This window comes from Rutilus rutilus (genome assembly GCF_951802725.1).
Source record: "Rutilus rutilus genome assembly, chromosome: 8".
Classification (NCBI taxonomy): Eukaryota; Metazoa; Chordata; class Actinopteri; order Cypriniformes; family Leuciscidae; genus Rutilus; species Rutilus rutilus.
Genome location: NC_140222.1, coordinates 5,059,993 through 5,073,825, shown reverse-complemented (window position 1 = coordinate 5,073,825; position 13,833 = coordinate 5,059,993). Strand labels below are relative to the sequence as shown.

The 13,833-nt window shown below is 37.1% G+C and overlaps 1 protein-coding gene across 8 annotated transcripts in view; it reads left to right on the top strand.

Annotated features, from left to right (window-relative positions):
• Window positions 1-13,833, top strand: part of ptprsa (protein tyrosine phosphatase receptor type Sa) — a 212,311-nt gene that overhangs the window by 174,686 nt on the left and 23,792 nt on the right. For 6 of the 8 annotated variants that reach the window (XM_084415709.1, XM_084415708.1, XM_084415705.1 and 3 more), the window contains 2 exons: window positions 8,157-8,204; window positions 12,461-12,558. In XM_084415709.1, the coding sequence (XP_084271835.1) occupies window positions 8,157-8,204; window positions 12,461-12,558 (146 nt within the window). The remainder of the gene's footprint in view (window positions 1-8,156; window positions 8,205-12,460; window positions 12,559-13,833) is intronic. The other 2 variants (XM_084415711.1, XM_084415710.1) reach the window with 1 other exon arrangement.

The window sequence follows — 13,833 nt, the reverse complement described above, 5'->3', positions numbered from 1 at the left end:
CGTCCTCGATGGACTTTATTAATTGAGGAGCGTTCAATTTGTGACGCGACGTTGTTCTTTTTAAGTGCGGGATGTCATTATCTCTTTGCTTGGTGAATTTTTATTTAAGCGGACATTTTAGCCCAATTAACTGGGACGGGGAAACATTTGCGACATTTCCATTAGCTAATAGGGTCCATTGTTAAAAGGAGCACACTTCAGTTCACATGGATGACTGGCACATATGGCGCCCAACGCGGGGCTCAACCACTGTGCTTACCCTAATGAGACGAGACACTGACATTCTGTTTGTTTCGTAGCACATTTAGGGTCAGATTGTGCTCAATTCCTCTGACTCCTCTTTAGTCTTTTTGTATTGGTATTATTAAGTGTTTTATAACACAAAGATTTTCATGAGCAAACTGTTTGTGACACAATCGCAAAAAGGCAGCGCTCACGGTGTCTCTAAGCCTGTGATAAATCGTGTCTGTGAATAGAAGATTTGTAATCCCCGCCATGTTTTTAGGCTGCTTGCTAAAATCTTGATGCATATCACTGTTTGTTTATTTATTTTTATTGATTTCTTGGTTTATTCTCTTTTGCCAAGAAATATGTCACATTATAGAAGAAAAATGGCTGTCATATTGAGGTTTAATATTTACATAGCTTTGGGAGGTAGAAAAGACAAACGATGCCTATTGTAAATACTGTTTATATCTTATAATTAAATGTTTAACATTATTATTAATTTTTGCATATACAGATTTTATATACATAAACAATTTTTATGTTAGAAATGGAATGGAAGCGGATTAGTCTCAAATATAATTCACAGAAAAAACATGATTCACACATGCGTAGACAATTTCACATACATGAAACCTAATTCACGTACACACAAAAAAAATTCACGTGCGTGAAAAAAAAAAAAATTTCGCAAAAAGTAATTCACATGCGCAAAATAAAATTATATATTCATAAAATACACTTCACAAATGCAAAACTGTGCACAAAAACCTTTGAATGTTTAAAATGTACGAGTTTATCCTTGGATGTGTGTGTGTGTGTGTGTTTGAGACTTTCCTGGCATCCTACACAGAGCAGTCGTACTCTTTAGCCAATCAGATTTAAGCTTATCAATCGACCAATCAGTATCACGTGAGGGCGGGCCTGCCTGCATGTTACATCAGCTTTCCACCATTTCATGGCTAAGCAGAGGTATGTGCAGTTGATCAATTAATTTCTGTGTGTTTGCTGAAGTTAAAGAAGTTCGAGACCAGTTGAAGCAATAGTTTATGAACTATTAACTGATGTAAGCAAGTGCTGTGGTAATCAGATATCCCATATCGTGTCAAAAATGAAGAATGATGCTTGTTTTGTTGTTAGCTGCAGGTACAGACTTCTCTCACGGCTTCAACAATCACACTAATGAGTGCAAAACAATCATCTGTGGTCAACACCCACCCTAGCTCTCTCAGCACTGGCCTCATCAAGATTGTTCTTTAAATAGTGAATAGACCTATTTTAATGAGCACCCAGTGTTTATTTGCCATTTGTGTAAGTTGTTAAATTATTAAACACTTTTTGTTTCCCTGCATTTTTCAGGATTAACCAACTTTGGCATGACATCTGGATAGCAGTCACAAACATCTTAATCCATGTTGTTTCTTTATTCTTTACTTCTTTTATACTTTTTTTTTTTTTGTATTAATGTCTTAATTGGAAACACTTTACAATAACGTTTCATTAGTTAACATTAGTGTTTACAATAACTAATAATGAACTGCACACATACAGCATTTATTATTTTTTTGTTAATGTTAATTTCAACATTACTAATACTTCATTAAAATCTTGTTAACATTAGTTAATGCACTGTGTACTAACAATGAACAACTGTATTTTTAACTAACGTTAGCAAAGATTAACAAACACAGCAACAAATGTATTGCTCATGGTTAGTCACTACATTAAATAATGTTAGCTTAGTTATTGTACCTTATTGTAAAGTGTTTCCCTGATATGATTGTAAAGCGCGTTGGGTGTACAGTAAGCGCTATATAAATACCTCATTCATTCATTCATTCATATATTCAACATTAATTTCCTTATGTTTTGTGCTGTATTGTCATCTCAAGGTTTTCAGTGTCACAGGACAATGTTGTGAAGCATTAATTTTACTTTGCCTAGTAAAACAGGCAAATCTGATTTTATGCTGCAGACAAAGGTACTTATCATTAGGGGTGGGCGATATGGCAAAAATATCATATCACGATTTTTTTTTTCAGGAAAATCACGATTCACGATTTAATCACGATTCTTTTTTATGTTGGTTTTACTATTTTGTGACTGAGCATTACAGCCAAACTAATGTCCATATTTTAAAAACAAAACCTAATATAAAAACAAAATATAAAATAAAAAAGAATGGCAGACAGGGGGGAAGATAAAAATATTTGTCATTATTTTCTTTGTTATTAAATATTAAGATCAAAGATACACATTACACATACACAACTTAATATACAAATGAAATAAACAGTGCTTTATGTTTTCAGCTACAGTAGGTGTATTTTACAGTAGCATTGAAGAAAGTAAAAAAAATGAACAAATATGAAAATAAAACAAAACATAGACTTCACTGTATAAATTATACATAGATACTTATGAAAGCTACTATTAAAAGTTATCAGTCAACAGCAGTGAGTGATTTTCTCTTTGCATTTTGTTGTTTTATTAACATTAAAGGGATAGTTCTCCTAAAAATTCAAATTATCATAATTTACTCTCAAGTTGTTTTAAACTCGAATAAGTTTCTTTCTTCTGTTGAAAATAAAAGTTATTTGGAAGAATGTGGGTAACCAAACAGCTGATGTACCCCAGTGACTTCCATAGTATATTTTTCTCCTATGGAAGTCGATGGGGACCAGCTATTGTTTGGATAGCCACATTCTTCAAAATATTAATATTAGAAAAATATTAGAAAATATTAGAAGGAAATTAATACAGGTTTGGAACAACATTAGAGTGCGTAAATAATGAGATAATTTTTATTTTTGGGTGAACTATCCCTTTAATACGGAAGAGGATTAGGGCCAAGCAATAATAAAAAAAATAAAACCATCTCGAGATTAAAGTCATTATAATTCGAGATTAAACTCGTTAAATTTCGAGAAAAAAAGTCGAAATACAATCTTGAGAATAAAGTCATTAAATATCGAGATTAAAGTCATTATAATTCGAGATTAAACTCGTTAAATTTCGAGAAAAAAGTCGAAATACAATCTTGAGAATAAACTCATTAAATATCGAGAATAAAGTCGTTGTGTTTCGAGAAAAAACTCGTTAAATTTCGAGAAAAAAACTCGAAATACAATCTTGAGAATAAACTCATTAAATTTCGAGAATAAAGTCGTTGTGTTTCGAGAAAAAAAGTCGAAATTAAATGTAGAGAATAACGCATTCGATCAGTGTTCATTGCATAGCCGGATTAGCCGCCTCATCGAGGTTTCGTGGTTTCCCAGGATACCATAAGACGCATTATTTGGTTGTGTACGCCTCCATCCACAGAATGTAATGACTGTAACCATCTATACAGCCATTAATGGCAATGCCGTACGGTTTTAATTTATCATAGCTGTCTATATGCCAGAGTGCATTTGGGCCAGCGCAAGTGTAGCCTACTCTCCTTCGTCGAAATTCCACACATTGAGGATCAACAAGTTTAATAATGCGTCTTATGGTATCCTGGGAAACCACGAAACCTCGTTGAATTTCATGTTGGACAAAAGCGAGTACATCGCGCAAATTGGACTGATTTTTTCTTCTAAAAAGACCTAGCCGACCTAAGAATGTTCTATTCTTTGTTACTGAAAGAAAGTCTAAAATATAGCTTGACTAAGTGATCCAACTCTGCTATGTCCTCTATCAGTAGGCTATAATGAACACTGATCCAATGCGTTATTCTCTACATTTCATTTTGACTTTTTTTCTCTAAACACAACGACTTTATTCTCGAAATTTAATGAGTTTATTCTCAAGATTGTATTTCGAGTTTTTTCTCGAAATTTAACGAGTTTTTTTCTCGAAACACAACGACTTTATTCTCGAAATGTAATGAGTTTATTCTCAATATTGTATTTCGACTTTTTTCTCGAAATTTAACGAGTTTTTTCTCGAAACACAACGACTTTATTCTCAATATTTAATGAGTTTATTCTCAAGATTGTATTTCGACTTTTTTTCTCGAAAGTTAACGAGTTTAATCTCGCATTATAATGACTTTAATCTCGAGATGGTTTTATTTTTTTTATTATTGCCTGGCCCTAATCCTCTTCCGCACTTTAAGGACAAGCGGCAGCGTGTTTACTATTACTACTGTCTCTTTAAGAGCTGCGCGTGACGCGTCTAATATACACGCATTTGACAAGCAGATTTTCTCTCAATTTTTTTTCTCACTTTAGACATAACCGACTTTGTTTATGTAAACCTTGTGTGTATTTGACAGTATTAGCACAATAAGACTCGAAAGATAACTTAGTCCAGCATCCAGGCGCTGGTAGACAGGCTTTTAGTGCATGTGAGCTTCACATGTACGCGCTGAGAAACGCACACGTTAGAACAGCGCATCAGCACGCGAATTAAATGTTTAACCGACAAGGCATTAAAGCACATGCAAATTATGAACTTTTGTGAACTGCAGTGTCCCGTTCCGCTGCGTTAACATTTTATGTGAATATATACGTCCCGTTGTTCAGTATGTTGGGACAGAGGCGCCAGAACAGCAACTGATGGAATGCATGATACTATACGATATTTCTTCAAAAGACGATTTTAATCGTCATATCGCACACCCCTACTTATCATAGAAGCAATTAAGATTATGCAACTAAGATTACTCAGTAAACTCTATTCAAATACCATCACTTAATCTCCCACGTCCTCCGTCTGCACCTCTTGTACTATAGGTTTTTACTAGGGGTGTAACGATATTCAAACCGAACCGAAAAAACGCGATACACCACCGATACGTATCGCGATACTCTCATGGCGTACCGAGGACGCCCCACTGAACCGAACCGAACCGAGATGTCAAAACCGTGGGGCGTACCGAACCGTCAGTTTTGTGTATCGTTACACCCCTAGTTTTTACTATTTTAAAAATCAGACCAAAGACAGAGAGAGGTCTGCTGATGACTGGATTAAACACAATTCATTTGTTAACTTTTCACTTAATGTATTTCACAATATTTGTATACTTTAAAAGCATAAGACTGACTGGATCTCACAACTCTGGAAGAGACGTATATTTCTCTGTACTGAATGTTGTGCTTCATACTTATGATTGTCAGTTCATGATATTCATATGTAACAGGAACATTAATCATGATCAAGTCATATATATATATATATATATATACAATTTCATTCCCAACGGATTCAGAAACTTCAAATTAATAAAACATGTACATCAAATGTATCTATGTCTTTGAATATTTTAATTCTGACAAGAACATTTAATAATGCATGAATAGCAGGGCTTTATTCCTAAAGCGTGTACATATAGTCCGCAGGAGACAGATGAATACAGTAACAATGCATCACTTTCAACCTCTTGTTGAAACAACTGTCAAAATGGATGGCTTGCAACATGACAGTTTAGAAAGAATTACAGTATGAATGGTAAGATCACAGTACTGGTTGTCTGCATCTATGCAGTTTAAAACAAAACAGATGTCTCCTATATATATGCACGCCATTACATTATCATTATCATCAGTTGAATGTGTGGTGAACAGGACATGAAAATTCATCAATACTAAAAATAAATGTTTATGTTCACATGTGGACTAAACAGCAGTTCATAAACTATTGCTTCAACTGATCTCGAACTTCTTTAACTTCAGTAAACACACAGAAACTGCACATACCTCTGCTCAGCCATGAACTGGTGAATAGCTGATGACGTAACATGCAGGTAGGCCCGCCCTCACGTGATACTGATTGGTCGATTGATAAGCTTAAATCTGATTGGCTAAAGAGTACGACTGTTCTGTGTAGGATGCCAGGAAAGTCTCAAACACACACACACACATACACAAATCCAAGGCGATTCACACGATACTCGTACATTTTAAACATTCAAAAGTTGTGCACAGTTGTACATCTATGAATTGTGTTTTGCATTTGTATTTTATGAATATATAATTTTATTTTTGCGCATGTGAATTGCTTTTTGTGAAATTTTTGTTTTTCACGCACGTGAATTTTTTTTGTGTGTGTACGTGAAGCGATATTTTTTTTCCCAGGATGGTAGGGGAAGACTCATGAATATTCATTAGGGAAGTCATCCCTGATTGGTCTGATGACCTACCCCTAACCCCACCCCTAAACCTACCCGCCACTGGGGGTCTGATGACCTACCCCTAACCCCGCCCTAAACCTACCCGTAACTGGGGTTAAGACCAATCAGGGATGACTTCCCTAATGAATATTCATGAGTCTTCCCCTACCATCCTGGGAAAAAAAATATTGCGTACGTGAATTAGGTTTCATGCATGTGAAATTGTCTACGCATGTGTGAATCATGTTTTTTGCGTGAATTATATTTGAGACTAGACCGCTTCCATAGTAATGATAACCAATATGACTGTCGAATTTATAAATTTGTAAAGTTTTGCTTTTTTTATTTGTATTGGCTGTTAAAAATAAAACATATATAAATAAATAAGCTTAAAAATAGAATATAATAATCCTATTTTTATAATAATCATACATTTAATATGCTAATTATAATATTAATCTTGAATTATAACGATAATTCATCCACTCAATAAATTAACCTTAATTTCTGCTACTACCAATGCACCGATATAGACATTTTGGCATATGTAGATAACCGATAACTATTTTTGAGTTACAAATTATAACCGATATGACTGTCGAATTTGTAAATCTGTACATTTTTAACATTTTTACTTTAGCTAATGCAAACATGACCACCAATAAAATAAAATAAACATAAATATATAAATAAATAATCCAATTTTTCCTATACAAGTATATGTTTTTTTGCTTAGCCAACATACAGCATAAAAAGTACACTTTTAGTCCAAAGTCTACTTATAATGCTAATTATAATGCTAATTCAAATCTGATCCACTTGCTAACATGTTAATCTGGCCCGTCTGCACGGGTGCCGTGTGCCTAAAGTCATCACAGATGGTTCAGACCTCAACAACAGAAGCTGAAGACATTCCTCATCCGCTCGCTTTCCAGACAGCTGGACAGAAGTCGAGCGCGAAACAGTGACCGTATGTGGTTTTACCGCTCGATCGACGCTGCCATCTGATATTTTGAGAATTTATTATTTAAAAAAACTACCATGGGGTCAGGTAGATGCGATAGTGAATTTTATTACATGGCTTGGTTGAATTCTAATGCAGAATGCGGTGTGTTGTTTCTTGATAACCGCTGCAAAGTATAACACACTGTTGCCATGATAAACAGAGCGTTGCTATGGACGCAGGATTCTAACCGTCGAGACGGAACGGACTATTTTCTTTAGCGGAAGCAATACAATCGTTTTTAAATCAATAAACTCCTTTTTGAATCAACATTTTGTGTCAAATTATTGATTTATTTGGTAGGTAGCCATGTAATAAGCGGGATAATGTAGATCGAGGCGGTTGTTATAGCGATTACAACCCCTTCCGGCGGTTTCAAGACCCCTCTACATTATCCCTTACGTATATTGCGTCTTAATGTTCGATTTTACAAATTTCACCGTGGTATAAACAGCATCTCCACTGGTTCATAGCGTCATCTGTATGTCTAATAAACATCCGCGGCTCTGACGTTGGCTGAATGTGAGTGAGTGTCCTACTTCCACTGTCTGACAGACTGCTTGGCGTCGGATCCAACACTGAGGACCCTCGCGAGGATTACCGCCTTCATTCAAAGCAGGGGGTGGTCCGTTCTCCTGCCTGTTTAAAAATGCACAATAAAGTTTGAAAAATTAATTAGAGGGAGCAAATGTATAAAAGAGAAGCTTATTAATTTCCTTGCATTTTTCCATTCATTTCAATCCATTTCAAGATTTTGTTCTCAACTAATTATCAGTGCATTTGAAAGGGATTGCTTTTATTTTATTTTTTGGTGTTTGCTGTTTTTCACAGATTCGGGTCTAAGCAGTCCTGTCAGTGAAGCCGGTTTTGACTATGAAAGTTAGTGCTCACATCTCGCGCTGAGCTTTGGTGTTTTCTTATCTTTTTTTAATGCGTCTGCCCCACATCCGAAATAATGGGTTGTGTTCTACGACTACATTTGCATATGACTTTTTTTCCCCCCTTCCCTTCACAAACTGCCGGATCTGCGCTAATGTTCACTCCCGTAACCCTGGGAAAGTTAAAAGGAGTCGTACCTCAAATGAAACCTAAAACTGTATCTCATTAGCAATTGCTTTTCCTATACGAGGTGCATAATTTAGGATAAAATATAGTAAATAATACTATTTTTCCTACCCATTTTTTATTTTATTAGATTTTTGGTGCTTAAAAGACATAATTTTAGCCAGCATGAAGCATAAAAGTTCATAGCATATGTCTTGTGTGTGTGTATAAATATATAAAAAAATATATTTTTTAAATGTATATGCATAAAAGATACATAGAAAAAGAACATTTGGTCTGCATTATGCTTAATGCAAATGCTGTCAACAGTTTCATCTTAATTATGACTGCTTTTAACTTTCTTTCGTAACACGGCTTTTGATTTTTCCTTTTTGATGTGTAAACTGCTTGTCGATTGCTTTGTTCTTACAGGCTGTTGGCTGAACTCTATTAATCCACAGTAAACGCACTGCAGTCACAGATGATGGTGTAGAGACGGCTCTGCTGTGTAATTTTTACACAGGTCTCCACACATTCCAGCATCCTTTTCCCGGCCCTCCAGCTCCGCCGTCCGCCCGGCTCTCCCCCGATGGGGTCGTTCTGCAGGCAGAGATAACGAGCCGAATTAATTAAACCCTCCGCAAACAATAGTCCGACATTTGATACATCCCTCCCGCCCCCCCAGCGAGGCAGAGGAAAGAGAAACACGGCTCCCTTTTTTTGTTTTTATGGGGAAATATACCAAGCGTTTTTCCCTTTTATATGTAAATGAACAATCGCATAAAACTGTTTCGCGAACAGCGGCAGAGGATATCAAAAGGATTTGTTATTTGCATCACCTGTCAAGCACAAATAAGAGACTGAAAATATGTAATTAGACAGTTTGCTTCTCTCGCGCTCTGTGATCTTGAGCTTGATTGCATGGGATAAAAAGAGTGGGAGACGCAAAAATCCTGGCAGAGAGAGCAGATAGCAACAGGAATTTGTCCTTGAAAGAGTTATATACCTTTCTTAGCCAGACTTGAAGAACACTTCTTAGTATCTTTCGCATTAATTCTTGAAATTGAATGTGGTTAACCCTCTGGTACTGGTCACGTGTCATTCAAAACTTACCTTAATGAAATGATTGTACTATATTTTAGTTTGATCATATTTTTTATTTAATAGATTGTATTTTTAGGGGATTTGATGGTACTAAATCATATTTATGCAGTAGGTATTATTCATTGATTCACTTTTTGAGCATAGACCTGGAAATTAAATTTCCAACAAAGTCTGGTCTCTTTTTAAAGATGACACATGGCAGATTATTGCTGAAGTGAGAAAAGTTTAAAAAAGTTAACTTGAAAAGAGTTGCACATGTATTGTTATGATAAATGCATAAAAATACCATTTTAAATTTTTATATGAAACCCATTAATCTAAACAAGCTGTGTTTCATATTCGAGGTTGATTTGAGCTTTCAGTCAGATCTATTTTGGGCGCAGTACCAAACGCTTCCACTAGATGAAATTAGCTTCCCGTTCATTTCCTGAACAATACAAGTGTGACTATTTTTTTCAGGATCTTTTTCAAATCATGTCCATGATCTTTGTGTGTGTGTGTGTGTTCACACAGCAAGTGGCAAAACCTTTACCAAGTTTCTTACCGTTCCGATGAAGTAAAAAATTCAACAAACAAAAAAAAACGATGGCCCGAAAACTGAACAGCACCGGAGGGTTAATTTTTTGCACCTCGATCGGATTAAATGTAATTGTTTGCTACATCTTGCAGGGATAAAATTCCTGAGAACAAACAAATAACAGCCTGTTCATGAAATAGAAAAATGGACGACGAGTAATTGTTGTTGACACGGAGCAAAGTTGAGGAATAGGTTGACATTGGAAAGAGTTTGTTGGGCTTCGATTGGCTCTAGATTGGCCTTTCTCATTGCATTATGGAGGCTGTTGTCATTTAGCATGCAGGTCTGATCTCAGGTTGTTTGCCAAAGTTGCCCTTCGCATCTTTTTCGGGAGTGCTTTGGCATACATTATCTTGGTTCACCTTAAGAGGGTAAAACTGATTCCAGACAATCTCTAAGAGCTTGGCCGGGCTGGTGAAAATAACATTTGTAGACTAACAGAAGCGTTGGCGTCCGATAATTCAACAAATTCCCACATAACAAAAAACGAACAGCTAGAACTTTTTCAAGACGTCTTGTTGAGTGGCATTATTTGCGTCATGACGTCTAATCAGCAAGTTCAATCTCAACCAAACCCAAGCAATGTCATTTGCAGCATACAACATTTAGAGAAGAAGGAAAAAAAAACGTGTCAACTGGAGGTCAAATTGAGCGTGGCTAATGTGATTATGCAGATTATCAATGCCTAATTAAATCACAGTACTCTTGAAGGAAGATGTCAACATTTAGCCAACTTTTGACCTCTGATGTAGACGATGAACGAAAGTCCAGTGGCCTCTGTAAATAAGTTAGCGTCCATCTTAGGAAGAGCTTGTCTGTTTTCTGCTTTATTCCATTACTAATTAATTACTAGATTAACTCCAGCACGGCCTAGGGTTTTTTTGGGGGGGTCTGAGCAAACATGTGCTGACTAGTGCTTGTTTGAGGAAGGGTCTTGCAAGCTGTTGCAGGGTTAGCATGGGTGGCTGCTTCTGTGACACGCTTGCTCAGCTTTGACTGAACTGAAGCTGAGAACAAGACACTTCACTTTTCACCGGTACCATCGGGTCATCTTAACCCAGGCCAGAACTCTCGAATAAACCCCCTACCTTACCCTGATTACCCCCATCATCAGCCCTCCACCTCAAGAGCTTTATTTCCCATCATTGCTCAAACCAAGGGTTACATAAGAAAATTATTGCAAGCTTCTGCCAAAAGGAAAGCTGCTGGAAATATTAAGGCAAGACGTCTCCTCTAGGGAAAGGCAATATTATATTTTTCTACCTCTCGCTTGCTCATATTTTTCGTGTTTAGTGTTGAAGCTTTCCAGATCCCCCCCCCCCCAGAACAGTAAGTCCATATTTCGTTTTGCACAAGACCATAAATTACATGCAAATGTGTCTTTTTAGTGAAATACAAGACGGAAGTTTGTGTACTTTTGTGTTTAAGTCTACAATAAACAGTATCAGACTGGCAGAACTCCCTACTTGACAGGATTAGAGATATGGTTAGGGAAGGGGTGTCCAATCTTGCTCCTGAATGGCCACTATCCGGCCTGGATGTTTCTGGTGATCCTCAAGACCTTAATTGGCTGTTTCAGGTGTCTTTAATTGGGGATCAGTCTAAACCCCATTGGTAGGTAGTCCCCCGAGGAGCAGGAGTGGACTCCCCTATTTTAGAGTAACACAGGGTTAACGCTACATAGGGAACATAGATCCCATCACCATCGCTGTGAACAATGTACACAGGGTGACAAGCATCAATCTTGTATTGTGGTTTTAGCCTTTTGTCTCGCCTCTGTGAAATAGAAGTTTTCAGATTCTGCATTTGATTAAATCTATTATGTTTTGGCCATGCAGACGTGAGCTTATTTCCCAAAGGCAGATCTTTGGGGCTGTGTCTGTGACTCTGCTTGACAACATTGGTCTCTTTGTCTTAGCCCGTTGAGTACAAACGTATGGTTCGTCTGAGTGTCCTCTGCTCATCATTTTTAGCTGTAGTGGAGTGAGACAGAAGACAGTTCATTGCTTTGGAAATATTGCAAAACTATTAGGGAACCATTTGACCCCAATCAGCGTTGTAATTGGTCTGGGGTTTTTGTAGCACCTTAGCAATGGTCCTTAGGTCCTTGCCTTCATATTGTCTGTATAAAGGCAGTGGTTTTTTTTTTTTTTTTTTTTTGTATTAGGACGATCCTGATTGGACGGATTGATGATGTAGAGCTCTGGCCTGGTCACACTGTGTCCCTAACATCACCCACTGTTCCTCACTCCAGTCCCACCTCATTATCTCACCTGCTTGGGTGTCTTCCCCACCCCTGATCCCGCTTTCTCCACCAACATTTGGGATTTTGCTTCTAACTGCCTTTCTTGACCATGGTGGTCTTACTGACCTTGTCTTTCTGTGTCTTCTTCTCCTGATTGGTGCACAGGTATGATGAACCACCCTCCCATACCCATCTCGGAGCTAGCCGAGCACACAGATCTACTGAAGGCCAACGACAACCTGAAGCTCTCCCAGGAGTACGAGGTATGGCATATTTTGCTAAAAAAATATTATTTTGGATAATTATCAGGGTATATCACCAATAATCAGGGTATAAAACTAACTTTCTGCCACACCAGCCAATAATCGGTGGATAATTTACTGGCCTTAAACATTTTTTTTACCTGAAATAATGGCAGTAGTGACATCAAAATTTTAGATACCAGTGAAAATTCACGATTCACATTTCAAGACCACAGCTAAAACTGCTAGCCTAACTAATATACATTTAAAACATTATTAAAGACAAGTAAAAGTACCAAGTCAGTAATAAAATAAAAAAACAAATAATCAAATTACAGGCACAAATAAATACAATATAACAAAAATACAAATTAAATAAACAGTGCTTTTCAGGTTTTTCAGGTAGGTCTAAAAGCTTTCCGGTACAGAAATTTAATAAAGTAAGCAAATGTAAAATAACACTGCATAGTCTTCATTGTATTAAATTAAACATCTTTATTAATGAATCCTTATTAGGCTGCTGTCACTTTAAGAGCGAATGCACGGATCTAATATACTGATACTGACACACATGCGTTTACTTTTTCAAATGTTTACATTTACTTATGACATAACCGACTGTTTACTAGGATACTCACTTTGTTTTTTACATAATTTTGTGTGAATTTGTCCACTCGAGCGCAAGAAAACCTGAAAGAGAGTTCAGTTTAGTATTCACGCTTATCCACACAGCGCACGAGTAACAAAATTGCTCTTGAATATGGAAATTGTCCAGGCTTAAATGTTAAAAATGTTACTGGCCAACAGCGAGTGGCACCGTTTTTGTATACTCGCCAACGGCGATTCATACTCGCATTTGGTGCTTGGTGAGTGTTCATTTTAGGCCCTGCTATTTTGTGTAACGAAAAAGGCAAAGCTGTTCAAGACAGTGCACCTGTGGGTTTTCCTAATAAACCAATTTAGGTTGAGATGATTTTTTTTTTTACTGTTCACATGGCAGTTACTCATGTGCCCCGGGGTTTGCAGTGGCACGGATGTCTCCGTTTGGAGTGCTGGGCTCGTACATGTAGGGGCTGCTGATTAGCCCTTACTATTGCTGAATCAGCCTTCATTAGCATAGAGCAAATGTCGTCGTCCATCTTAAATCACAGCGTGCTACAGCAGCCCTGCCATCAACACCCCCGGGGCTTAATGCCATCTTAAATGGCTCCCAGCGTGAGCCAGACCCGATATCTCAGCAGGAACATGGGCGCGCTTGAGTTGAGCCAACCCGCTATCATTTTTGGGACATTGGCT